This window comes from Canis lupus, chromosome X (assembly GCF_003254725.2).
Source record: "Canis lupus dingo isolate Sandy chromosome X, ASM325472v2, whole genome shotgun sequence".
Lineage (NCBI taxonomy): Eukaryota > Metazoa > Chordata > Mammalia > Carnivora > Canidae > Canis > Canis lupus.
In genome coordinates this window covers 104,071,265-104,099,241 of record NC_064281.1, presented here as the reverse complement: position 1 = coordinate 104,099,241, position 27,977 = coordinate 104,071,265, and the positions used below count along the sequence as shown (strand labels likewise).

The 27,977-nt window shown below is 41.0% G+C and overlaps 1 protein-coding gene across 4 annotated transcripts in view; it reads left to right on the top strand.

The window, feature by feature from the left end:
- Positions 1-27,977, top strand: part of HS6ST2 (heparan sulfate 6-O-sulfotransferase 2) — a 286,476-nt gene that overhangs the window by 184,975 nt on the left and 73,524 nt on the right. For 2 of the 4 annotated variants that reach the window (XM_035711895.2, XM_035711897.2), the window contains exon 3: positions 15,788-15,820. The exons of the other annotated variants lie outside the window; for them this stretch is intronic. In XM_035711895.2, the coding sequence (XP_035567788.1) occupies positions 15,788-15,820 (33 nt within the window). The remainder of the gene's footprint in view (positions 1-15,787; positions 15,821-27,977) is intronic. 4 annotated transcript variants of the gene reach the window in all.

Sequence of the window (27,977 nt, the reverse complement as noted above, 5' to 3'; positions counted from 1 at the left end):
TCAGGAAAGACCCAGCTGTAATCCCGGCTGTTTTTAACGTACAGATCCCTAACCCTGACTTCCCTAGTTTCCTGGTTTCTAAAGTGAGGGGGCTGGCCTGATCAGCTGGACCCACAGTGTTCTGAGGAGGTGGCCCAAAAGTTTCCTCAGAGGAAGGGAGGTGTGGGAGCAGACTAGCAGGGACCAGGCCAACTCTGTAGTGCAGCCCTGGGGGCCTCAGGGCTTTGCACATCTCCCATTCACATTGTATTGGAGGTCAGTGGTTCCCAAACTTCACGGTATCAGGACTCCTTTATGCTCCTATAAATCCCTGGGGACTCTGAAGAGCTTTTATTTATATGGAATCTAGTTATTGCTATTTACTATATTTGATTTTAAAACAGAAAATTTCGGGACCCCTGGGTGGCTCAGCGGTTGAGCGTCTGCCTTTGGCTCAGGGCGTGATCCCAAGATCCTGGGATTGAGTCCCACATTGTTCTCCCAGCAGGGAGCCTGCATCTCCTTCTGCCTATGTCTCTGCCTCCCTCTCTCTGTGTCTCTCATGAATAAATTAATAAAATCTTTTTAAAAAATAAAAAAATAAAACTGAGAAAATTTCAAAACCAGGTGTTAACTCATTTAAAATAACAAGAAGGCACCTACCATATAGTAACATATTTTTATGAAAAATTGATTTCAAAAGCAAAAAACATTAGTGGCAATATTTTATATTTTGTGAATCTCTTTGATATCTGGCTTCACAGAAGACAGATGGATTCTCAATCAGCTTCTGCATTCCAACTGTTTTAATATATTATTTGGATTGAAGTATGTGAAGAAGATCCAACCTCCCACAAACATATATCTGGAAAAGGGAGGACCTCGGGGACCTCTGGAGATGGGTCTTGGAGACCACCAGTGTCCTCACGCCACACTTTGAGAGACTGCTGCTCTGCATGAATGGTGTTTCCTGGAATTGTACAGTGCTCATCCTGTGGAGCAGTACATGGCAGCTCTGCTCTTCTCCCCTTTGCCTTTACTCCATCTCCTCTTCAAAGAGAGCAGCTCAGTTTTTATCTGTTCTATACGGTGGAGGTATTGGAGGATCTTGTTTGAAAAGAGGGTTCTGTTTCTAAAAGTGTTTGAAACCCATCCACTTAAACCTTAGGTTACTGAAAACCCAATGATTTGGGAGGTATTTAGAATCATTAAGATCTTTTCCCTGGGCTTCCTCTTCCCTAAGAATGTGAACCCCGAGGCTTTGAGGAGGGGGCTTTGGAATCATGCCTTAGCTCTTCCCACACAGTAGTGTGTTATCTTGATACTCAGTCTCGGCTCAGGAAAATGGCATCGTATGGCTTGAAAGATTTAATGCCACTTCAGCATGGAGCTGACCTGCCCAGGGAGTGATACAGGCTGGAGGAAGAGTGGATTCACTGTTTGCCAAGCTGTCTGATCACTGGAGGAGAGAGACAGGCCCTAAGGGCAAGTTTTAGTGATATATGTTGTCATCTTTAGAGCTAGACATTCATCATCATTATTTATTTCCTAGATTTATGTCAGATCTTTATTCCAGGGGACAGGAGCCAGTGCTAAATATCACAGGATCTAAGTGCCCTCACAAGCCATTGACACTTCTTCCAATTTCTTGTCTAATAGAGAAGGCCATGCTGTTCTTTCCCTTACTGCCAGACTCGTAATTGATTTCATGTCATTTCTTTCATAAAATCATCTCCTGAGTTTTGCTGGGTTTGGCTTATAGCTGAGAATGTTCTCCCACTTCTGTGCTGAGCAAGATGCTGTGAATCTCACTGATGTGGGTCAGAGGACAGTTCCACAGTGATCCTGCCAACCTGCCCACTTTCCCTTTAGGCTGTGAGCATGTGCAGAGGCACTCCCAGAGCTGGGGGTGGGGAGGAGCTCTTCTCTCTGCCCTCATTTGCTTTGTTTCTCCCACCAGCCTAAGCATTAATTAAGAAGCCCAGCCCCAAATGGCCAGCACTAGGGTCAATCATTTGTGCTAATTGGGTGTCTCCAATTTAGTGGAACTCTTCTCTGGAGTAAGAAATAAAATGGAATCTCTGGGAGAAATTGGAACCCTTGCAATTTGCTGGTAGGAATGTAAAATGCTGCAGCTGCTGTGGAAAATAGTTTGGCAGTTCCTCAAAAAGTTAAACATAGAATTACTATATGATCCAGCAATTCCACTTTTAGGTATATACCTAAGAGAAATGAAAACATATGTCCGCACAAACACTTGTAAATGAATGTTCACGGCAACATTAATCATGATAATGAAAAAGTAGAGTCAACACAAATACTCATCAGCGGATGAATGGATAAACAAAATGTGATGTATTTGTACAATGGGCTGTGGTTCAGCCATGAAAAGTTTGAAGTGTCGATCCATGCTACGATATGGATGAACCTCAAAAACTTTATGCCAAGTGAAAGAAGCCAGACTAAAAAGGCATGTATTGTATGATTCCATTCATATGAACTATCCAAATAGGCGAATCCAGAGAGAAAAAGAGCACATTGGTGGTTGCCAGAGCTGAGGGAGGTGGGGAGAAAGGAGTGACCACTTAATGGGTACGAGTTTCCTTTTAAGGTGATGAAAGTTATTTTGGAACAGATAGCAGCAGTGGTTGTGCAACATGTGAATATACCAAGTGCCACTGACTTCTATACTTTAAAATGGTTAATTTAAAAAAAAAAAAAAAAAGGGATCCCTGGGTGGCGCAGCGGTTTGGCGCCTGCCTTTGGCCCAGGGCGCGATCCTGGAGACCCGGGATCGAGTCCCACATCGGGCTCCCAGTGCATGGAGCCTGCTTCTCCCTCTGCCTGTGTCTCTCTGCCTCTCTCTCTCTCTGTGACTATCATGAATAAATAAATAAAATCTTTAAAAAAAAATAAATAAAATGGTTAATTTTGTGTTATGTGAATTTCATGCCAATAAAAACAATGCAAAGCAAACAAAAAAACCACCTGGATCCTGGCTGCTGCTCTCTCTTAGGCTGGTTTCACTCCTGAATATTTGTGGAATCAGGAACCCAATCCTGGGCTGTGAACTCTTCCTGAGTGGAAAATGGGCTTACCAGAACTTGTAGGTCCTATGGAGCTATTGTATATAATGCATAACCTTCCGCACTGCCCCCACTGTTTGCTCATGGAAGGCAGCGGCCATGTCTTGTTCATCCTTGGGTTCCAAGTGCCTTAACATATTCTTGGCACACCAAAGACATTCAGTAGATGTTTATTGATTGAATGATTGGATGTGTCTATTGCATATTCTCATTCATCTCCATGTACCCCCGTGATGCTAGTAATAGATCCACCACAGCTGGTGCTCAGGACAGATCTGTAGACTTGCCTAGTGCATGAGGATGAAATTGTTTGGATGCATTTTTTTTATAGTGTGGATATCCATGCAATGAGATACTATTTGGCCACGAAAAGGAACACAGTACTGATCCATGTTGTAAAAAGGAGGAACCTTGAGAAATTATGCTAAGTCAAAGAAACCAGGTATATGATAAAACATATTATATGATTTCATTTACTTGAAAGATCCAAAATAGGAAAATCCGTAGAAACAAAATAGATCACTGGTGGTCGAGGCCTGAAAGTGATGGAGGATATGGCAATGATAGTCACAGAGTACTGGCTTTCTTTTTGAGGGAATGAAAATGTTCTAAAGTTGTGGTAATGACAACACAAATCTGTGAATATACTAACAACCAGTGATTTGTCCACTTTAAGTAGATTGTGTGGTATGTGAATTGCATCTCGACAAAGCTGTTAAAAATTTAGATATGTGTTGGAGGAGTGAAAAATAAAATGTGAATCAAAGATGTGCTCTTGTTTTGGGGAGAGATCTCCATCCAAGATCTAAAATAACATTCCTGGTAGATTCAGAGGGTTTCTTCCAAGAAAGATTCCTTTACATTGGGCTTCCCTTACAGCAGTAACTCATGGGGGTTTCCAGATCATTACCTAACAGATGAGGGGCTGAGGGCAGAGTAGCTTAAAACCAGAGTGTGAAGGGCAACTGCTAACTGAAGTTAGAAATTGATCAGAATGTATGTTAGTAAGAAACCAGGATTCAGTCTTCACGAACCCAGTGGCCTGGTGATTTGTCTGCTGCCTATAGGATAGACACTGCCCACCTCCTCACCCCTGTTTTGATCAGGAGGAATGAGCAAGCAGCCTAATGATGTGCCTTTGGGTGATTAACAATTCAGCAAGTCCTGCTTCAAATAAGTAGTTCCAGATTCTTCTTCTTACTCCTGGGGACTACCCCTACTACTTCAGTGCCTATCAGATTTTTGAAGGAAGAGACACCAGTCTGCTGCTACAGGGCTCCCATAGTGGGGCTGAGAGGAGTTGTGTATGGAGATGAGCGAGGCCTAGTGCTACATTCAGAGTTCACTGTCTCCCTTGCCCTTTGGCACAAGAAACTCCCAAAGCATGATCCCACTTAGCTGACAGCTTAGGTGCCATGGTCAATGGCTCCTTAGATCCCAGGCAGGGAGCCTCAGTGGCCTGAGGAGGTATCACCAGTTCTTGTGTTGGGGGAGTTGGGGGTTACAAAACTGCCAGTGTTTATGAAGAAATAGAGAGGTTATTCTGATGGCTCCCTGTGTGTCTTGGGTCCCAAGGCCAAGCCAAGGACAGTCCAGAGGTCCTCCTGGGAAGCCAAGAACCAGGCACTGGATAAAGTTTTGTTGGATGTCGGTTTGCAGATGTGAACCCACCTCACTTCACTTACGGTTGCAAAAAAAAATGAGCACATCTCAACTCACTTGGGACTTAAAGGGACCTCCTTTCTCTTTGGCATATGGCCACAGAGAAAGCAGGAAGCCAAAACATAGGGTGAAAAGCACTGAGGCGTTGGAGTCAGATCAGCCAAGTCCCATTGTCTAAATAGCTACAGGACCTTCAGCAGGTGGCTTCCTGTCTCTAAGGTTCAGTTTCCTCACCTGTACAAGGAGATAGGAAAGAGCATCTTGCAAGATTATTGTTCCCTTTAAACAAAAAGCCCAGTCCTCATGCTTGGATCTTCTGCTGCTGGTTCCCAACTGGCTTCTTTACTCCCTTCCCTCGAGCCTACCCATAGCCATCTGTTATATGTCCTAGGGGAGCAGCAGCACCGTGGCAGTATGAACTGTGTGACCTTGAATAAGTCCTTTCTCTCTCAGGGCCTATAAAATGCAGAGGTTGGGTTTGATGTTCTGTAAGAGTACCTTCCAACTTTGACAGGTTTTTCAGCTATGTCAAATTGTGAACAGCCTGGCTCACTATGCCCGAGGATGGACTCCATCATCCAGTGAGCATGATTCTTTCTCAGGGCAACAACTTTCCTCTTCCCACCATAATTACATGGGCTTTCTTGGAATGAGGCATGTAGTGTAGTCTCTTCCTGGGTTTTCCCTCCCTTGGTCACCTTGGACTTTCTGGATTCTGTCTACATCAAATTTAATCACATTTTCTTATAGATAAAAAATACAAGTATAAGGGCAAGAAATAGCACTCACTTCTGCTCTAGAGCAAGAGGCCTGATCTGCCTGCCAACTTCCTTTTCCCTGTGGGCTCCTAGCCCACCAGCACCACCTGATTTATGTCCGAGGGGAGCAGCCTAGCCACTGTGAAGACTTACACCAGGGTTTCATCTTCAAATGAGCTATGACCTCTCTTCCTCGTGGATTCAAGTACTTGGCACTTATAGCCTGCAAGTTTATCCTGGAATTCAAAATGAAAAACGGTCCCACAAGAAACTTAAAAAGAGGCACGCAAGGAATCACTTCAGGGCAGTTTACAGGCTTGTACAGGAACTGGAGTGCCACCCAGCTCGCTGTCTAGCTTATATACAGTCACCTTCCCATCATCAGCGCCTTACGGAAGGTGTAAGATGCAAAGTCAGGGCATATTGGGGATTCCCACCTCTGCACCTTCACTTACTAGCTACTGACCCCAAGCAGGTTATTCTCTGGGCCTCACCTGATTTACCTGTAAGATGAGAATAAGGATGCCTATTTCACAGGTACAGCCTATTTTAGTGGCTAATGAGCTTGAGTGCTGGCATCCTCCAACTCTGGATGTGAGTTATTAGTTGGGTGAGCACCTTGGAGGCCCCATTATCTACGCGTAAGTATAGACTTTTGTTCAGCATAAAGTGAGATACTTCTTGTCAAGTGCATGGCTTCTGGCGTATAGAAAGCACTCATTAAACACTGGCTAATAGTATGATTTTTATAGTTTGCCACTTAAATAGTTCTAGAAAAGATACCCTGTGTACTCCTCCTGACAATTGGCAAACTTCTCTATATTTTGTATTCTTTTGGGGCAGAAGCACACAGGGTCTTTTTGGTACCTGGTTTTGACACTTCAGGTAAGACCTGAAACTAAGAATCCTGCAATAAAAAGAGATCCATCTCCTCTTGAAAACAAAGGTTTTGCCCTAACAATGGTTCTGTGTCTTTGCCTTGAAAGATGTCCACAGCCCAGGAAAATGTTGAACGGCTCATGATTTTTCAAAAAGCAGCACATCCATTAATAGGTTAAGAGCTATGCTTACTTTTATTTTTATTTATTTTAAATTTTTAAATTTTTATTCTAGTGAGTTAACATACAGTGTTACATTAGTTTCGGGTGTACAATATAGTGATCCAGCACTTTCATCCAACACCCTGTGCTCACCTGGACAAGTGCCCGCCTTACCCCCATCCCTTATTTCCCCCATCCCTCACCACCCTCCCCTCTGGTGACCCTCAGTGTGTTCTCTAAAGTTAAGAGTCTGTTCCTTGCTTTGTCTCTTTATCTCTCCCTTAGCTCATTTGTTTTGTTTCTTAAATTCCATATATAAGTAAAATCATATGGTATTTGTCTTTCTCTGACTTATTTCACTTACTTAGCACTGATTTTTAACAGTGAAGTCCATTATACAGATGCTTCGTTTGCTAGACCCCACACACTTAGATCTTTGGGAATATCTGGATAACAAGAGGCAGTTTTCATCAAAACTGTTGGTTATATTACATTTAGCAGGTTGAATCGAGTACCTGATTTGTGCCCTCTATGAGGTGTTATTGGAGATCACAGTTTTTTTTGAGAAAAATGAAACTGACAGGTTGGAAGTGACCAAAGAGAAGTGGAGGAACTGGGGTATAAAGACAATTCTATTGACTCCAGAGCCTGTGCACCCCTGTACTCTAGCACATCACTCCTCTACCCTGCTACTTCACTCTCTGTTTGGGGCTGGCTTGAGGGAAGTTTCAGGCCAAATCCAGTGGTTCCTGCCATACTTTGACTTCAGCAGAGATGGAAGCTCCTTGCCAAGAGTGGGTGATATTTGGGTCCAGAATGATCCAGAATATACCATTCCACATGTCTCTACTCTCTGATCCTGTTAGTGACTTGGTTGAATATTTCTGGAGAATGACCTCGATCCTTAGTTTAGCACTTGCTAAATCATTCCTTGTTAGGGACTTTTTCATGCTGTCACAATGTGAACAAAGCAGTTATATCTCATGTTGGCAGCTTGCCATCCTTTGTCTGTGTTAGCATAAAATACATGGGGTTCAATAGAGCAGTAGCCCCTTACAGAGCTGAATGTAAAAGATATTATGGAAGTCTTCCCTGCCGATTTGAACTAGTGCTGAACTAGTATTCATTGTGGAACCTTCTAGACCCCAAAATCTGAAAAATGGAAACAAAATGAGATTAAACGAGCAACACATATATTTATATTAGAAGTGAAACTTTTTTAGGCCCTTATTAAGAGAAAGTAAGCCCCATTATACCCCCTCCCCCAGAATTTCTAAGGGTTTCTTACTGGTCTGGCCTTCCTTCAAAGAAAAAGCATATATATGATCAAATTGAGGAAATGCATTGCTGGAACCATTCATACAAAGGCAGGTGTTTGCACCTGGGGAACTCTAAAACACAATGGAAAATTGCTGTCAATTTTCAAATGATGGAGTCGGCCTGTGTCTGTACACCTTATTTTATAATTCAGACGGCATCCCCATATCATGAGTAGGAATACTTTTCAGGAGGGAGAACAAGCCAGATTTTCTTTTATGGGAGCGGGTGGGGGGATATTTTGCTTTGTTTGTTCAATGGCAAAATACTCCTTTCACTGCTTTTTGCAAGACTAAATTGTTAAGTATGTGCTTTAGAGAGTCTTTCAGGAAGAATATATCTTGACACAACCAAGGACAAATTTAGTTAAATCTATTTCCCACCCAAACAGGAATCCCTCCATCTCCAGATTCTTAATTAGATCATCACTAGAGGGCACTCTTATGATGCCAAAATGGGAGAATTTTCACTACAAACCAGTGGGTATAAGTGGGGGAGAGGGGACCATTTCAGTAACGAGCTGCAGACAAGGGACAAATCGCCTGGAGAAAGCATCCTAACCTAGGACTGACCAGCTCACCAACAGGCAAGAAAACACTCTTTTTGAAAAGCCTTGTTTTAGCAGTCTTCCTCATCAGATCCCCTTTGTCTCCCAAATGCAGTTGGCGGGTTTGTTTTTTGTTTTTTGTTTTTTGTTTTTTTTTTGGCAATACAGGATCCAGGTATTAGGCGTTATTTCTCAAATGAAAAGAACGTAAGAATCACTGATTGTCACCACGTGATGTGGTAAAAGTGCCTTTAAGCAGAAAACAGAACGTGAGAGAGCAGCTTAGGAAAATGTGTTAACAATTTAACAGCTACCTCAAGAGAAGAATTTAACATCCTTGAGGGGTTTTATGGTTGATTTCCTGGTCTTTTGCAGCCATTGCTCTTTGGGTTGTGCTGAAGGGTTGTGTGGTTGTGTTTGGAGGTACTGATGCTGGCTTGCTGGCTGCCCCCAGGCAGTAGTTCTCTGGCTGACGTAGGGTGGGTAGTGTGCTCCCAGGGAAAGGATCTCGTAGGCTTGGGGTCCTGCCCCTGGCTCTGCCACCGATGTGTTCTGTGATCTGCAGCAAGTCCCTGCCCCTGTGATACCAGTGGTCCCAAAAAGATCACCCAAAGACCTCTCTGAGTGGTATGTGGTTGAGGATCGCTGAAAGACTTGTCAATATAATTTATCAGCCACTTGAGATCTAACCGTGGGATAGAAGGTGATCCATGCTCTCAGTACAGATGGTACTCAAAGGATTTGCCAGCCCAGATGGCTCATATGCCCATGTTGGTTACTTTTTTTAGGTTTACTGCCCAGTCCAAACATAACCTCTGTTACCACATTTAAGCCATCTTCAGCGCCACTCCCCGAAACTGGCTTATTGCACCCAAGTTAGGTGACTCCTGCCTTGCACACTGGGCACTGGGAAGAATTGCTCTGGCATGCCCTTGTGTACTTTTCTGAGGAGCCAATGGGAGGTCTGATGAGGAATGGGAAGAATGGGCCACTGAAGACAAAGTTGTCCATTGCCTTTGGTCCCAGGGTTTCTTAGAACAACTCAAGAGCATTTCTCTCTGTGCCTCCTTTTTTAAGAACTCAGGCTATACTTAATAGGATTGTTCCTGAGTCAAATTCCTTAGAAAGTCTTAAAATGTTATAATAAACAGAGGCCTTTGGGAAAGCACTTAGTCCAACTCCTTCCCTGTGTAGCTAGGGAAATGGAGAGCCATCTACACCATGGGAGGATGGCCTTGCCCAGGGTCACACAGCAGAGTTGTCATGAGGACAGCCTTTTGACTTTCACTCCAGGCATCTTTGTTACCTTGTGCTGCATGTATCTTTTCCCACCCACATTGATTGCATGGAATAAGAAACCAGCAGCTACTACCCAAAGGGTTTTTGATACAGCTAAGACAGCTCTGGGCATGTATTGTATATTGTATGTATTGTACTTGGGTGGTATTAGATGGAAGGGACAAATCCTTATCAAAAATGTGTCCTCTTGGAGTGTCTGGGTGGCTCAGGTGGTTGAGCATATGGCTTTTCGTTTTGGTTTGGGTTGTGATCTTAGGGTCATGGGATCCAGCCCCGTGTCACATTCAGTGTGGAGTCAGCTTGGGGTTCTCTCTTCCTCTCCCTCTGCCCCTCCTTACTGCATTCTCTCTCTCTCTAAAGTAAGTAAATAAATTTAAAAGAAATGTATCCTTTCTAAATGTCATAGGACTGAACCATTAGGTCATTTCCGTGGGTCTGGAAGACTCTGTAGTCTTAATACTGTTGCCCAAAGGCAAGAATAGGATTGAAATCCTTGTCAACTGGCAGAGAAATTAGGAAAATGAATCTGGAAGCCAGCTTTGAAATCTTGGGGGGAGGGGACACTGTGGAAGGAGCAGTCAAGACAAACTCGGGAAACCTCATGGTTGTGCCAGAGGCTGACTTTCAGGGGTAAAACAAATACTCCTAAAATAAAAGTTGGAAAAGATGTTTGGGATTCCAGTATCCTTAGGCAGACCAGGAGAGCTCCTTCTCTTGGAATATGTATAGTTTCTGGTGCACTTAGTAGAAGCCCGCCAGAGGAAGATGTTGGGGAATACACACACTACCCCACCCCCCACCCCCCGTCAATAACTGTGGTTATTTTCCAGATGGCCTTTTATATGTAGGTGTCTTGGAGCACGGGCTTTGAATAGCAGGTTCTGTTCCCAAGGTAACAAGATGGCTCAGTGACAGGGGGCTGTGATCCCGGACACTGGCCTTCCATAGACTCACTGTACTTCTGGAAATTTCCTTACTTGTCTCTTCCCTAGATAAACATAATCATGCATAAAAGTTATTGGGTGGCTCAGTCAGTTAGGTGTCTGCCTTTGGCTCAGGTCATGATCTCAGGGTCCTGGGATGGAGACCCGTGTTGGGCTCTCTGCTCAGCAAGGAGCCTGCTTCTCTCTCTCCCTCTCTCTCCTCACTCATGCTCTATCTCTCTCTCTCTCTCTCTCTCTCTCTCTCTCTCTCTCTCTCACACACACACACACACACACACTGGCTCTCTCTCTTTCAAATAAATAAATAAAAATCTTTTTAAAAAAGTTTTTGAGTCTGGTCTCTGGATCTTGTGCTCTGCTATAGAATTTTCCATCCATGATCTCTTCTAATCCTTACATGGGCCTTTCTACACAGATATTTTCAGGTGCTTTCTGCTCTGATTGGCCAGTGCTATATTGGTTGTTCAGTAGATTGAATGTAGTTACTGGTGGGGGCACTATACTTGTCCCCATTTCGTACATGAAGGCGTCAAGGCTGAGAGCTTGAAGTACTTTAGCGTGTCATGCAGTCAGTAAATGAAAGAGCCCAGACTAGAACCCAGTCCGTGTGCTGCCTGGGCTTATTCCATGGCCCCACACCACCTCTCAGGCTTGTGTGTAAGCAAAAGGCCAAGGCCAAGCATTTTAATCCAAGGAAAGAAGATAACTAGCTTTCTTGCCTAGGGCCTTAAGAAGCATTCAGGCCTTTCCCCTGGCTTTTCTACTTCTACCCCCCCTACCCCCAAGGGTGAGCATGGGACTCCTTCCCATTTAGGTGACCCAATTTAGCATGCCAAATAAGCTTTTTTTTCACTAGGATATACTGTATTTGGCCTTCAAAGACCAAATGAGGGCGTGGCCTGAGGCACAAAAGGAGGTGGTAGGTAACTGAGCCACAGTATACTAGATCACACTGGGATGAAGGCAGAGGGTCATTCTACATTGGGAGAAGGTGGCAAATCAAGGGCACAGCAACTCGGGATGTGGGAGTTGGTGAGAGGGGGAGAAAACCAATCCAGTGTTACAAACTAGAGAGGGTGAATGGGTCATTTGCTCGGCAGCTCTGGAACAGTGATAGGTAATTGGTTCCCACAGAGTGTCTTATCTGCCACAGATTTGCAATCAGACCAAGACAATGTCAGTATGGTTGTTGTTGTTGTTTTCCAAACCACTCTTTGCAAAATCTGAGCATCTGTGTCGCCTTTATCTGAGAGAGTGTGGATCTTTCTGCTGATTGACAGCAATCACCAACAACCCAAGCTTCTGGCAGATGAGCAGAAAGGGAAATGGGGGGGGGGTCAATTGTGCATCAATTAGATTTTCAATTAAGTTTCCTTGTATAACTTTTCCATCCTAAAGAAGCAGCCATTCTATATTTCACGTAAACAAAGCTGTTTCCCTAGACAGAATGATGATCAGCTGCATTTCAGCCCGGCTATTATTGTTTTGGCCATATTCTCATTTAAGCATCAGCTCAGAATGCTGGGCTCTGGGCTGTCTGAACTCCTAATGGCACGTTATACTGAGAAAGTGACTAGAGACTGCTATACTCTTAACTAGCTTGGCACCAAAATAAAAGGCAAAAACTATTAGAGAATTACAGAAGACACTTTGCCCATGATCAAATGAGTCATTGGTAAAACCAGGATTTAGAAACCAGGGATCTTAATTTTCTGGCCTGGGCTTTCAGATTTTTGCAGTATTCCATTTTTTCCAGGTATCAATTTGGATCCTTAATATCACAGTGAATAGATAGATAGGTTTTTTTTTTTTTTTTTTTTTTTTTTTTTTTTTTTTTTTTTTTTTTTTTTTTAGATTTCTGAAGCCCTAGACACCTACCCTGAAGATATAAATCCCAGAGGGTTGGTGTTATCATTGGAGGTTTCTAGTTAGCATGAATCACCATCTGGGTTTCTGGGGCCCCTTGTCTCCCCCAGTTCCCATTTTTCCAATGATATATATTTATTCCCTCCATTTTCATCTTTTCCTTTCCCTGCTAATTGGACATTTAGGTAGTAGCTGTCACTTGAGGAATATTTACTCGAGTCTTCTCAAACCCCAGCCAAGAGGATGGTTACAGTCTATTGCTTCTTTTAAAAAATTTATTTATTTATTTATGAGAGAGAGAGAGACAGAGACACAGGCAGAGGGAGAAGCAGACTCCCTGTGGGGAGCCCGATGTGGGACTCGATTCCAGGACTCTGGGATCACGATCTGAGCCAAAGGCAGATGCTCAACCGCTGAGCCACCCAGGCTTCCCTCTATTGCTTCTTCTCTTCCCAGTGTCTGGGTCATGGGCATGATAACCACCAAAAAGCTCCTTTTGTTCACCAACTGCTGCTGCTTTCCCAGGATGTGACCTGCTGAGGCATGATGAATCCGATCTCAGAGTGTCACCCAGGCTAGCTGTGAGAGAACACTATAGCCTCCAGTGAGAAAAACTCTATGATACTGCAGTATTACAAAGCTGCCATTTAGAGACTTCTTGTTTTTACAGCCTTGCAAAGTGCAAGCACGTGGAGTTCTGTGGACAGCAAATGGCCCAGCTGAAAGGAAGTCTGTCTTACAGCCTTTAGGGGGGCTTTCCACAAGGAGAATTCGTGAATGCTAGTAACGACAGCTCTTCCAATCAAAAAGAGAATTATTTCTAATACAGTTGTTGAATCTGATGCCATTGGATATGTTCTCTGTACATAAATAAAAAATAAAATAAACTCTAAGGCTAATAACATACAGTATATTTCTGTGGAGGTCTTTTCCACAAAGACGGCTTAAAAAATCTTCCATGGGATTGTAACTTTCCTGAAGGCAGGGATTTGTGTCTGTTCTATTCACTGCTGCAACCTCGATATTTATTGTCTGGCACATAGGAAATACCAAGTGTTTTGTGGGGTGATTTTTTGGTAAATATATTTGACATATAACCTTGCATAAATTTGAGGTGTACACGTGTTAACTTAATGTATTTATATATTGTAATATGATTGCTATTGTCATGATATCTAGCATCTCTGTCACATTATACAATTACCCTTTTCTTTTTATTAAAAAGCCCTTTTAGAGGCATCTGAGTGGCTCAATTAGTTAAGCATCTGACTCTTGATTTTGACTCTCAGGTCATGCTCTCAGGTTCTTAGGATTGAAGCTCTGTGTCTTTGGCCTCTACACTCACTGGGGAGTCTGCTTAAGAGTCTCTCTTGCTGTCTCCCTCTTCCCCTTCCCCCTGCTCATACTCTCTGCTCTCTCTCTCTCTAAAATAAATCTTTTTTTAAAGAGCCTTTTTAAAATAATCCATTTAAGTACCTTCCCAAAGAGAGTGTGTGTTTGCATGATGAGTAAAATTGGTTCATAAAGTTAATTCATTTTTTTCTAATTGGTATGTCTTTCCTTTTTTTTTTTTTTAACTTTTCTTTCCATGGCCTTTGATTCACTTCTGATGAATGCCCATCCTTTTGATTGATGGATTTGATTGATGGATTTGATTCCTGGATCACCACTGAATATTCTACTTCTGGCAACCTGGATTCCCAGGTAAGGCAATGAACTCCCATAAGTTTCCTCAGTACAATCATCAGGCAGACTTCCCTAGGTTAAGAAGTTTACAAAGAAATCTTTTAAAAATCTCAAGAGATAATAGTTCCCCTGATTAGAGTTAACTTTGGTCCTGTCCACATGTAAATCAATTATGTACATTGTTCTATTATTTGAGGATTTCTATTAGTGCAGCAGAATGAAAATTTTGGTTCTGGAACATGCTACATATTTGGAATTTTCTAGTACTAATAACCAACATATAGCTTTATGTTTCCTGGTTGTTGGGCTTTTTTTAAATTTTTCACACAAAGTTGTGTTATTTTTTGTTCATGAGGCTGAGTGCATAGCCTCTCTTCACTGTGTGGGGAAACTAAGGCATGGGGTAGGTCAGAACACTCTACATTACTTCTTTCTTGTGGCTGGAATGGAAGAGGAGCACATTGGGCCCTGGTTGGTAAGTCAGCCATGAGGGTGTTTTGTCTAACAGAGCTTTTGTCAAGCTCACCAAGTACATCACTTTGTTTCTTGTAACATTAACTTATTCCACACTCTTAACAACTCATAGAACCAGGGAAGGGGGGCTTAGCCAGGAACTGATGATAAGAATCTTACACTGCTTCTTAAATGATGAGGCAAAGGTTCTGCTCCTGGTTATGCGATCAAAAGTCTCTCTTAACTCACTTCTAAAGCATCCAGACATATCCGATGTGCACAAGCACTTGTCTCAAGATAATGTACAAGCTATATAACTTGCTTTGGGCACAGATGTGTTATTACATTGTAATATCCCTTGTTCTGGCTTAATACACAATGAAAAGCTAATTTGAGTCCACTTGAACCCTCAAAATAGCAATTGACCTGTGTATAAATTTCCAGGCCCTGCTAATATCAGAAATTCATGTAATAGAATTAGTATTTTGTGACTCCTAAGACATATATTAAGAAAGCAGCTAAGCCTTTTTTTTTTATTCATGGAGAAACATTGCTTACTTTGGTGGATGTCTTGCATTTGGGTGGAAGGGACTAGAGTAATGATTTATGTATCACTTTGTGCACTTTGAGTTTTCATCTTCTTGAAGAACATTAGTCAGCAAAGTCTAATCATTCTTTTCTTTTTGCTATTGTGCTTCATATGTCACTGATAATATCATCTTTTAAGATCCTGTAAATTCCTCCTAGGTCTTTTCAATCAAGTGTTTCCATTTTAGTGAGACCATAGCATTTGGTTTGGTTTGGTTTTCGGTCTATTGACTTTTGTGTTTTGCTTAGATTGTGATCACTTTAGTGAAGGGGCAAGGAACAAGCATGACCTAGCAGTAGATCTATCATTATCAGCCCATAACCCTCCAGAGGTCTGTCTCTCACACTGCCTTGCCTACCTGAGCCCCCTGATTCAAAATCCCCCACTCCTTGAGAGGAGCGACTAGGGAGCAAAGTGGAGGAGCTGTCCATGAGTTGTTCCCTTGTAGTTTGGGATGCTGGAAAAATATACGCTAGCAAAGCAAAATGGAAAACTTTTATTATTTTAACTCCTTTCTTACCAAGCTCTTGTTAGCACCTGGTTTTACTGTTCCTTTAACAGGTGGAGGATTTTTCAGATTCTAGATGCAGCAAGGTAAGTGACAATGTATTTTTAGTTCAACTGAACCAATGTAAGTTAAAATAAACAGATTCTACAGTTGCCTATTGGTTTGATTTCAGTACAATGAATAGTTAGATTTTGGCTTGGACAACTTCTTTCCTGGGTTTTTTTTTTTTAAGTTTAAAATAGCTGAAAATACCCAGGCATGTAATCTCAGGTCTGTAATGCTGACCAAGTACAGAAGTGGGATGAATGTCCAGGGCCAGCACCCCAGACAGTTGGGCATTTGGTAATTAGCTCCTTTTTCTTTTTTGCTGAAATAGGATGACACAGTAGAGGGTTTTGTAGAGAACACCCCACCATCAGCACAATGTTTTTCACAGTGTTTCAGGCACTCCTGCCTGTTGCTAGGCTGGTTGGTGGTTTAGGGGAACAACTAGGTCAGCATTTCATTGAAGGAAAATAAATTATTTGGAAATATCAGGGCTTTTAAAGTGTGCAAATATATCAACTTGCAAGGTAGAATAATCTTATAGGTGAGGGGCCTTTATGACAGGAACTCTGTGGCAGAGCAAATCTAACCAAACACAGGAAAGTTCCTAACTGTGGGGGCAGAGGGGGTATCAAGAATGATCCAGGACAGCACCTTTGCAGTACCCTTGTATTGCTCCTAGTGCTAAAGAGCCCTAGTGAGAGGCATTAGCTATTCTGTAAATGTGTGTGCTAGTTGCTTGACACATGGTTTTCTAAGATCATGATGCTCACCAGTACTGTATTTGGATTATTATAGGCTTCTCGGCACCAGAGATATTTACCATTGTCTTTGCTTTCTCTTCCTGTCCACCTAAATCCTATTCTATACTCCCTGGCCAAATAGGTTAGGGAACAAATGTGGTAACCTCAGGATTCCTCCCACTAGGGCAGATTCTCATTCAATACAATAAACGGGCGATTTCTTCAATGCCCAGTTTGGCTTTCAGTAGCTGGGCTTCCATGTTCTCATTAGGGCCTCAGTGGATTGGACAGCTGGGAATAGCAAATTCAGTCTGTAATTCTGTAGTCAGATTACAATTCATTGGGATAAATGGTATAGACACACATAGACCCCTAATCACAAAATATTAGTATGGGAGGGCATTTAAATATTGTAAACTGGATGTATCATTGTGGCAAGAGTATTAGATTCTGCCACTACTAGTGGGGTGACTCTGTGCAAGTTCCATCTCTGCTGTGAACATTGATTCCTTCATCTGTAAAATAAAAGAGTAGATGACCCTTACGATAATGGTCAATAGCATATGGGCTAATATCCCTAGGATTGCTTTAATGGGGGAAATGTTGAGAATTTTGTTTTTGTTTTGCTTTAAAATTTACTGCACTATAGAACCATGTATCTATACTGGTTTTTCTATATAACAAAGTGAATCTTGACATGCTCTATTTTTATTATGGTGCTGATCAGTTTGATCAGAAGTTATTTGTCAGAGCAATTTATACCTGCTCTTAGTTTGTGAGAAAGGAAGAGAGGTACAGATGGGGAGATAGAGAAGAAACAGCTTTGATAAATGTCACTGGGGCCATTTTTAATGCTGGTGGGCTAAATGATGTATGAAAACTCTTTGCAAAGCTAGTATATTTTTCAACCACTAGTAAAATAATAAAGCAACAATTCATTTGGTAATCCCTGTTGCACATGCAGTTTGAGAAATATACAAGATTATGACGATCCCTGCCTCATAATTAACAATTTGCATAAATGCTTGCTATTATTTAGTTGTCTGAATGGATTCTGTAATCCAGAGAAAGAAGGGAACAATCAGTGGAAGCCATCCCAAGTGCCTTGTATTATAGCTACACACATGCACAATTAACAGTGATACTAATTGTTTCAGACCAGAACCTCATTTGTTTTTCTATAGACAACAAAAACATTAATTGCCAGAATGTCACTCTCTCTCTCTCTCTCTTTTTCCTACAGCCAGCCATATTATAAGGTCTGCAGTTGCTTATAAGCAAGTGATTTGGCTGGATTTTAAGTGTATCATTTTGTACTAGTCTCCAAGTTTCTGTTTAAGTTAGCAATCAATGGTTTGAACTACCAAAAACTATTTTTATAAAATTTTAACAGTAGGCCTCTATAAATTTAAGGAATAAAAGGGTGCTGACATACCAGCCAGTTCTGCTGCTGCATTCCCATTCTACTTCATATTCCATACCTTTAAAATTATTGTCATTAGACAAACCCATGAGAATTGCAGAAACTCAAGGATGAAGGAGGCCTTTAGACCACCTGTCAAATGCCTTCACTTTTCAAATGAGCTGGATTGTCAATAATTTGGATGTCAGGAACAACCACCAAATCAGTGATGCCACACTTTTTTTTTTTTTTTACTTTCAAACCATCAGGAGCTATTACAGTAAATACATTTGAATTATAATGGGATGTTTTAGAATCCTATGGCTTCAGCTTCTTTTCTAAAAAGCTGAATCAGATTTTTAAAAAATGTGCCTTCATAAGGTTACCCTAAACATAGCCATAGCGTTGATGGTATATGTGTGAAAAGAGATGTCCTATGCAAAGCACTTGACAATGGAAGACAGTCAACCAATATCAGCTCTTTCCTCCTCATGCAGAGGACCCAGCTAACATCAGCACAGTGGAGGTATTATTTCAGTGCTTTTCGAGTCACTCCATCCTCCAGGCCAATCCTGGTGCTACCACTTTCTTGCTCCGTGACCCTGAGTAATTTCTTTAACTTCTGTGGGCTTTCAGTTTCTTCACATGTAAAATGTAGCCACTTTATATATTTGTTGCAAAAACTAAATTGAGATCAGGCCTATCAAGTGCTCGGAACTGTTCCCAGCACTTTATAAGTCATCAGTAAGCGGTAGTGATTATTACTACCATTATCTGGCACACCCAGTACAGTCTTATTCATCGCCTAATATTTAATCTTATGGTAGTTTGGGGTACACGCACATACACTTATACACATCTGCATGTGGGCACACACAATCTGCAAGAATGACATTGGAAGGCTGCTTTCCTAAAGATTCTTTGTGACCACTGTGTTTCAAAATTCAAGGGCTTCTCTGGCCTCAGTCTTGAACTCTTTGGACATTCTGGCATTTTTGCGCATCTTCACTAGCTCAAAAGCATTCATAATTTATCTTGGATCACCTCCTCTCTTCTGGATGCTTCTTAAGTTTCCTTTATTAGGATCTCTTTTGCGCGCGCACGTGCACACACACACACACACACACACACAGAGCCTCTCCCTCCCCCTCAAGTGTTTAAATGGAGCAATTCCCAAGGTCCTATCATTGATCTGCTTCTCTTCTCTTGCTATGTTCTCATTCTGGGTAACTTCATCTCCTCATATAGCTTCACCTTTCACCTCTACAATAATGATTCCCAAATTGACCTCTCCAATCCTTAACTCATTCCGGAGCTCCAGGCTAACTCCAATTTCCAATTGCCTGCTGAGCATCTCCAGGGCAGGATATCCTAGGAGGCTGAAGTGTAGTCTGGCTTTTGTCATCCTGCCTCAGGAATAAAGATGGGAGAATCTAGCTTCAAGAAGTATTAACAGTTGAAAACAAGGAAGAAGTGCTGGACATTAGTCTAAGCAGACTTGAAAGTAGCCTTGGTTAGGAAAATGGTTCAAAATGAATTTTCCAGGGAAAGCGTGACAAGTAAACTGTGACTTTTCTGCGATTATGAACTTGGAGATATAAATTAGAGCTCAAACTTTAAAAGTATATGTTTTCTAGGGAGAAGGAAACAGCTTCCCTAATGAAGATTGAGTTCAATTTTTAGGTGCTGGAAGGTTGGCATGTTTGAGGGAAATGTTAATTAAAAGTGTCTTTCTAAGGACAATTTTTATGGTTAATCTTCAATATTTTGTCACACAGACACACATGCCAAGAGGAAGAATAATGTATTCAACCTGAAGGATGAGCATGTAGGAATTTTGAGAGTACATGCATACATAGATACATAGACACATGCTGGGTCACATGGGCCTGAGATTTTTGAATATGTGAACAAAATTCCATCAGAGGGTAGATAAATTTTTTCTTTGATTCATTCTATAGATATTTACTAAACACCTAGTAGATGCCATGCTCTCTGTGGACCAATGGGCTGTGAATATAGAACATATAAAGTACCTAATACATTTAAGTACCTAATACATTTTTCTTTAGTTGTATGCAAGTACATTGAGAATTTAATTTGGTCTAGAAATATCTGCAGCATGTGACAAACTATTCAATGACTATAACCTTGCAGACAACCTTAATGACCAAAGAGAAAGAGACTTAAGGGAAATAAGACAATGCTAAAGTGGGAAAAGAATGTGCATAAATTCGAATTAGAAACTGATTACTTCCTTTAAATTTAGTAAATATTGAATTACTTTGGGATTTTACATTTCTAGTTGGCTTTCAGTGTTTCAGGCAAGAGTAAGAATGATATGTCTAACTCTAAAATTTAATTAGAGCAAGGGGATAGACAAATCCTGGTTAATGCATATAGTATTCTTTGTAATTCTTTGTCAGAGAATGCTTTGTAAATGAGCGATTCTTATCGCAAGCTGACCCAGCTTGTCACTTTAGCATAGGGAACAGTATTCCTTTTGAAGAAGGGTGACCCCATTTTCAAAATTAAGTCCCATCCCTCCAGTTGAGTTACTGCCCTATGGAGTCTTCAGAGGCCATGTTATCCTCCAAATTGTAATGGTCTCTGACATCAGGTGAATTCTTTGCCTTCATCGGTGTATGCCAGCCTCCTCTTCCAAAATTTAGCATGGTCCTTTGTTTGCAAGTCTTAAATCCAAGCGTTCTTGGTCCCAGTTGTCAGTTTCAAAGTTCTCTCCATGATTATTCTTTTTTTTTAAGATTTTATTTATTTATTCATAGAGAGAGAGAGAGAAAGAGAGAGGCAGAGACACAGGCAGAGGGAGAAGCAGGCTTTATGCAGGGAGCCCGAAGCGGGTCTCGATTCTGGGTCCCCGGGATCACACCCTGGACTGAAGGCAGCGCCAAACCACTGAGCGACCCGGGCTGCCCTCCATGATTATTCTTAATTCCCAAAGATGCTTGTGGCATTTGTAATCCCGAAAATCTACTTTAATGTCCCAGAACTCCTGCTATGGATATGTAGATGCCACCACTGCCTTTCATTACACCAGCACCTCATGCCTTTGGGACTCATATAGCATGAGATCTCTCATAATAATGGTGTGTATATTGACCGGTGTTATTTTTTTGACCTACAGTAGTTATAGACACTGGTATACTACTCTTGTTGTGACTGGAAGTAAGAATAGTAAAACCATACATGAATTTATAGTTTTGGATGTCTGTTCTTGTGGTTTGCATCAACCATAATCTGACTTCTTTTACCTTGATCAGATTTATTCATTCAGCATGCATCTACTGAGTACTTACATGTTTTAGGCACTGGTCTAGGCACCGGGGACTATAAGACAGACAATGTCCCTGTTTTTGTGTGTCTTTTTTTTTTTAAGTAGGTTCCACACCCAGGGTGGAACCCAATGTGCTACTTGAACACACAACCCTGAGTTTGAGACCTGAGCTGAGCTGAGATGAAGAGTCGGACGCTTAACCAACACAATCACCCAGGCGCCCTACTGCTCTTGTGTTTCTTAAGGACTATATGCACATGTTGGAGGGAAACTGAAAATAAACAAGTATACAAGTAAATTAACAATCTAATCTTAGAGAGGGATAAGTGCTGTGAAGAAAAAACAAAGTGGATGGAGGATGATGGGATGGGTGGGGAGTGATCATGGTGAATTTTACTCTTTGCTTGTGTCAGTTTTGTACAGACCTCACTAATACGTTGCCTGGGGCCCTTTGGATTCCTCTATTTCATAGTGGATTTCGTACTAATTCTCATTTTGCTGCTTCTGGGTACTCTCTCATTGGGACCACCTTCCCTGAACTAGTCCTGAAATAGAACTCAATATACCCTCTTATTAGACTTCTGTTCCATACTTTTCTTATCCTTGTCAGCATTAGAATTTGGCAGGTTCGCCCTCTCCCCTGTCATAGAATGTCCGTGGGCCTCTTAGGAATATTTTATTTAATTACTCAAAGCATTTTTGTTACTCAAGACAAATTACCTATTGAAAGAAAATCACAAGCATTGAAAGTTAGTAATGGTGGTGGCATTTGGCTTTGCCCACTTCTGTAGAGGAAAGAAGCCCGGACTGGGAGCCAGAAGACCTATATGACCTTGGACAGATGACTTCCTCTCTCTGTGTCTGTTTTCTTGTCTATAAAACCAGTGTTCAAGGTAGATGATCCCTAAGGTTCTTTCTAGCTCTAAATTGGTATAATTAGTTGTTTTCAGAGACATGGACCAAGACTTCTTTCCAACATTCTGTATAATTTTATAAAGTGGATATGTAGGGAAATTTTCTAGTATAATCAGAATTGCTTAGATTAAGTATAAGTTTTCCAGCAAAAGCCAGCTTTACAATTCTTGTAAATGTCACAAGAAGTTAAAACATTGCTTCTTGTTTTTTTTTACTTATTTTATTTGATTTATTTTATTATTTTTTATAATAAATTTATTTTTTATTGGTGTTCAATTTACCAACATACAGAATAACACCCAGTGCTCATCCCGTCAAGTGCCCCCCTCAGTTCCTGTCACCCATTCACCCCCACCCCCCGCCCTCCTCCTCTTCCACCACCCCTGCTTCTTGTTTTAACCTCTGCCAGCTAGGGCAGCAATTTAACACCACAGATACCACCCTCAGCTTCTTAAATGTGAATATCTGAAAGTTCACTATCTTTTCAGCTTGCCCACAGGAAATCTTCAAAAAGACTCAAATACCACTAAAATTAAGGAAGGCATTCTAAGTTGGCTTCAGAACGACATGACACAGGTGTTGTCTACTAGTGAGTTAAGAGCCAAGAAAAGCACGTTAACTCTTAAAAGGCCACTCAGGATGGTTCTAGCCATTACTGGGCCATCTTTTGCAGCACATTGCTAAGGCTCAATTAGGAGTGCCATCTCTTAAAAATCCTGATTTTGTGGTAAGGGAGTCTGAAGGAGAAGAGGTTCCAAGATGGTTTGGAAACCTCAGGAAGTACCTATGTAATTTCCAATCACAGGATTTGGACATATAAGAAGAAAAGGAGCTTATGGAAAAAGGTGAGGAAAACAGCCCAGGTAATTCCTGTATGGCTCCAGTTTCAGAGGCCATAATGTTATGCAGGTGAAGAAATAGATGCCCTCCAATACAATGACTTACCGAAGTACGCACAGTTAGCTGCAGACTTGAGACAAGAACCCAGGTCAACTGCATCCTGTCTGTTCCCTTGATTTGCAGTTGCCTAGGCTAACTGCTGTTTGTTGCTTACTTGTCGGCTGGCTTCTGCTGTTTAATCCTTGATGCTACTTCTGTTCACAGCACTTTAATTCATTATTCTCAAAGAACTTTGTCAATGAAGGTGAGCAAAATCCCTTAACAATAGGTAAAGCACATTTTGCTTTGGAGGGTTTGGAGCCAGCTGAGAGCAGAAGGTCCCATAGCAGAGAGAGTGGCTGGATTGCAAATGGAGCCTAAGACGCAAGGTTCACTTGAAATAAATGCAGAAAGGGAGATTGTGGATATAGGCTGGGGATCCACAGTTAAACGTATACATCCCTGCTCTAATGCTCATTCTTGATTACAGCTGGAGCTCATTCTCCATCAAAAGATTCCAAAGTCTTATTTTAGGTTCTCACTTTCTTGAATCCTTTTCTAGGTATATTTGTTGCCTCTGCCTTATCTCTCTATTTCACTATTCTAGATTTTTTTTCTGCAATATTTCTCATTAGTTTGGTCTCACTGTCTTATCCAGGGCATTTGTAGCACAGCTGTATATCACCAGAGATCTTATGCGCACCTAAAATGGAGAACACTATTTCACAAGTTAGAAATTACTAGATTATTTCTTTCCCCATCCAGAGTTGAAATATTTCCTACTTGGCAAATGGCTCTTCTTTGAAATCCTAAAATTGCAATAGGAAAAAAATGACTGTCGCAGTGGCACCACGGGGCTCCCTGTCCCTTCACTTTCATTGGCTCATTGTCCAATTTGCTCCATTGATTTTCCAGACACTCAGAATTGCCTCATCAGCCAGACACCGGAATTATAAGGGGCTTCATCAGGGCCTTATGTGGTTTGAAAACTTTTCAAACTTTCATACTTTTGGCCACAGGTATGCTAGAGACCATGTGTAAATGGCATTTGGCAGCACATTGGTGTTTCCTCGCACGGCCTCTACAATTTCTGACTTGATTTCTGCTCGCCACGGGGCACAGTTTACCTTCTCTTTTCTGGGATTTTTTGTTCATTTGTCAGGAGCCCTAAAAGAAGGCTGCATCATGTACAGCCATAGAATGTCAGATTCATCCTAAACTGGCTTAAATGGACTTTTCAATGACCATTACTGATTTTCTATATGAAAATGGAAATGCACAGAAGACTTATAAAGAGCCTGTACGTAGTCTTTCCCCCGATTTTTTTCCATAGAGTTGATCTGACAATGTCATAGATGATGCATGAGACAAAATGGAGACCCCTAAGCCCAGTGCAGCTTGTTTGCATGAAACAGAATAAAAGCTGCAGGGAAGAAATGAGCATTATGTGATGCTTTAGCCAGGGGCCATCTTTTGACTCATGGGCACCTTTCAGATGATAGCCTACTTTCTGAACCTATGCAGAGGAAAGGGGTCACTGTGATATTCTTTTGCACAAATAGCCTTTTTTGACTAATTAATGAGAGTTGCTTTCTGGTTACATAGGAAACACAGAAGATTTTCTGAAATTCATAGGGGTGAAATAAACCAAGAGAGCCTCAAAAAATTAATTACTGATAATTGTGAATGCTGTTATCTTTTACGAGAAAATGAAACAGGATGAGAGGAGGGAGCTGTATGATGAAGACCCTCTGAAAACGATATAGTGTTATGCCATTGAAGAGCCATCTGACTTCACACTCAGTGATCATAAAATCTAATGTTAAACCATCTACCAGGAAAGTTCTGCAAGCTTCATTGATTCCTTTTTATATGAGTACCTTCAATGTCTCTTTCACAATGCTAGTAAAATATTTATAAATAAAATAATACTCTTGAGTTTGATTTGAAATTCAATCCATATGAACTGCAGTTTATTGTGAGTACCTGAGCATTTGATTTCTAATCTGAATGCAGAGTGAAGGCAAAATAACTAGGGGATGGTCCTCTATCTATCTCAACCTTCTACCCTACGACAATCTATTAAAGCACAAGACCTCTGATTTCCCCTTCTCATGGAGGAGGTGTTTCATATGTTGGCAATGAGTAGTCTTGTTGACAGTTTTTCATAGCCTGCAATCTTAGGTTGGTTGGCAGTGAATCATATTGAGACTGAAGGAAAGAGGTGATGGCCTTCAATAGATTTGGGGACACCAGGAGGGAACCTCCAACTTGGGTGATTCTCTTGTACTGTAGTTGAGTATTTACTATTAATTGATTAATCCATTCAATCTTTACAGATGTATTATTTACTGAGCATCTCCCATAATCCAGTACTATTTGTAGCACCAAGGATTCAGGGAGCTCACAGTTTAGTGGTAGCTATAGACTATCCAAAACTAGCACATCACAAAAGCATGTCCAGATTGTGATAGATGTTATGAAAGAAAGAAGTAGACTGCTAGAAGGAGAATGTGTAGCCCTTCGAAAAAACTAGATGGGGACAAATTTTGTCCTTTGTGAGTGTACATGATTTTCTGAATCATCACTAAAAATACGAAGCCAGGTCTCATAAATAGAGTAGAAGATCAAATTGATTCATAATGATTTGGGTCCCAAATGAAGGTTACATGTAATTAATATAATATTTCTGAGTGCCAATAAAACATATACTATGTTGAGTAGTGATGGGCAATTGTGTTTTCAAATGCAGTGGAAGGATCAGAACAATGGATGTCGTCCTTCAATGAACATTTAGGCATCTGTAGCTATCAACAGCATTGTATCTATTTTCCTGACTCTCTTTAAATCTGGTCCATCCTTGTTATCATTGGCAAATGTACTTTATTATGTTGGTAAAAATTATAATAGGATTGGGAGTGGGGCATAAAATAAATATTTAGAGATATCCCAAACTATGTAATACAGATGTAATAGGCAAAATTTGATGATGACAATTTATAATTTAGTCCCTTCATTTTATTAGGCCATATAAAGTGAAATTTCATTTCTGCCATTTTGTATCAAATACATCTATAGAACACTAATGTAACATTTGGATGAGATACAATTTATTTGAGTATTAGGAAAAGAGAAAATGCTAATAAGCAACAATGTTAAAATGGAGGTGAATGGACAAAGGAGGCCATGGTGGGAAAACTGAAAACCCTTCATGTGCTCCTTCCTATGCTAACTTAAGTGGTTTCCACTGCTTCCCTCTAGTGATTCTGTATGTTTCAGAAATATTGATTGTGCCCCCAGTACAGGAGAGCTAGTAAAGATGGTTTTGTAAAATGGGAGGAAGCCAATGATTGCCATTTAGTTGCATGTTTAGTGTGATTTTAGTCCCTTGCTTTGAGAAGCATTGATCTTCTCCTTGGGTGTTCACTTGAGCCAGGCACTGGAGGTACAGAGGTGAATCAGAGAGAGATCTTGCCTTGGTGGTACTCACAGTTGAATTGGAGAGACCAATAAACATGATGGAATATGGTGCATGCTAATCTAAAGGTACATGATTGGTTCCTTGAAGAGTCTGCACTAGATTGAGGTTGTTGGGTCAGGGGCTAGTGGGGGAACTATTCTATGAGTTGCTATAGCATGTGATGGAACAGGTATGTTCATTTTCTTTGGCTCAAATAAATCTCTTTGCAGCCTTGGCATAATTTACATGCATATGCATTGAATCTATTTGCCAGTTTTCAAAGGAAGATCGAGTGGGGTGACCTAGCTTCAAAACAAGTAGGTTTTAGAGGGAATATTCTGGAGTTTCTCCTTGAATGTGGAATCAGACTGGATCAGAATAACTTTCAGCTGACCTGTTGTGAGGAGCTAGCCTTGATTTTTGTTTCTTTTTTTCTTTTTGCAACACCAGCTCCATTTCTAGCAGCAACTGCGGCCAAAGCCACAGATTCGTTGCCTATTTACATAAGACAGTAAATAGGCCCTGAGCAGAGGATTAAGGTAGCCCTGTCTTCTGGGAGTTTATAATCTGAAACATGCAACAAACTAGAAAGAATATCCATCACACCTGATATGCTCACTTCCCTTCTCATATAAATTCAAAGAAAACAGAAAGTGACATGTCACATTCTACAGGATTTGTAAAACCTCTGGAGAGTATTCTCTCTCTTTTTGTGACTTTTCAAGCTGAAAGCAATTTTGTATATAATATGCAGTAGATTATAGGATTATTTTTTAAATTGGGGGTGAGAAAGCAAGCAACTTTCTTTCCTTCTTTCTTTCTTCCTCTTTTTTTTTTAACCATCAACAAGTTACATTGGAAAGTATGGATCAAATTAAAAGTGGATTCTCAATTTACCTTGGGGAAATATGGGCTGTATTTCAAATACTCTAAGGTCAGGGTTAACTTGGAAGTAGAAGAGGTGTCATAAAAATTAATTTAAGAAACTAGCCTTGAGATATTTTCTAGTTATAATAATCCCACAGGTGAAAGCAACATCTGTGGAATAATAAAGGTGCTTAGTTTGACCTTTTTAGCAAAAGGAGATATTACCAAAACATGACCAAAGCTTGGAGCTGAGGCAATGCGGTAAAGTAACAGGAGCTAAGTCTTTATGTTATGAGGATGTGATCAATTGTGAGAAAACGGTGCAAAAGTAGGACACATGCCAGGGTGCCTGGATGGCATAGTCGGTTAAGCACCTGACTCTTGGTTTTGGCTCAAGTCATGATCTCATGGGTCATGAGATCCAGCCTTGCATTGGGCTCTGCACTCAGTGTAGCGTATGCTTGAATTTCTCTCTCCCTTTCCATCTGTTCCGCCCCACATTCATTCATTCTCTCTCTCTCTCTCTCTCTCTCTCTCTCTCTCTCTTCCTCTTTCTCTCAGGCTCTCTCTGAAATAAATAAATAAATTTTAAAAAGTAGGACATGTGCCAAACTAATATTCATTTACCCAAACTTAT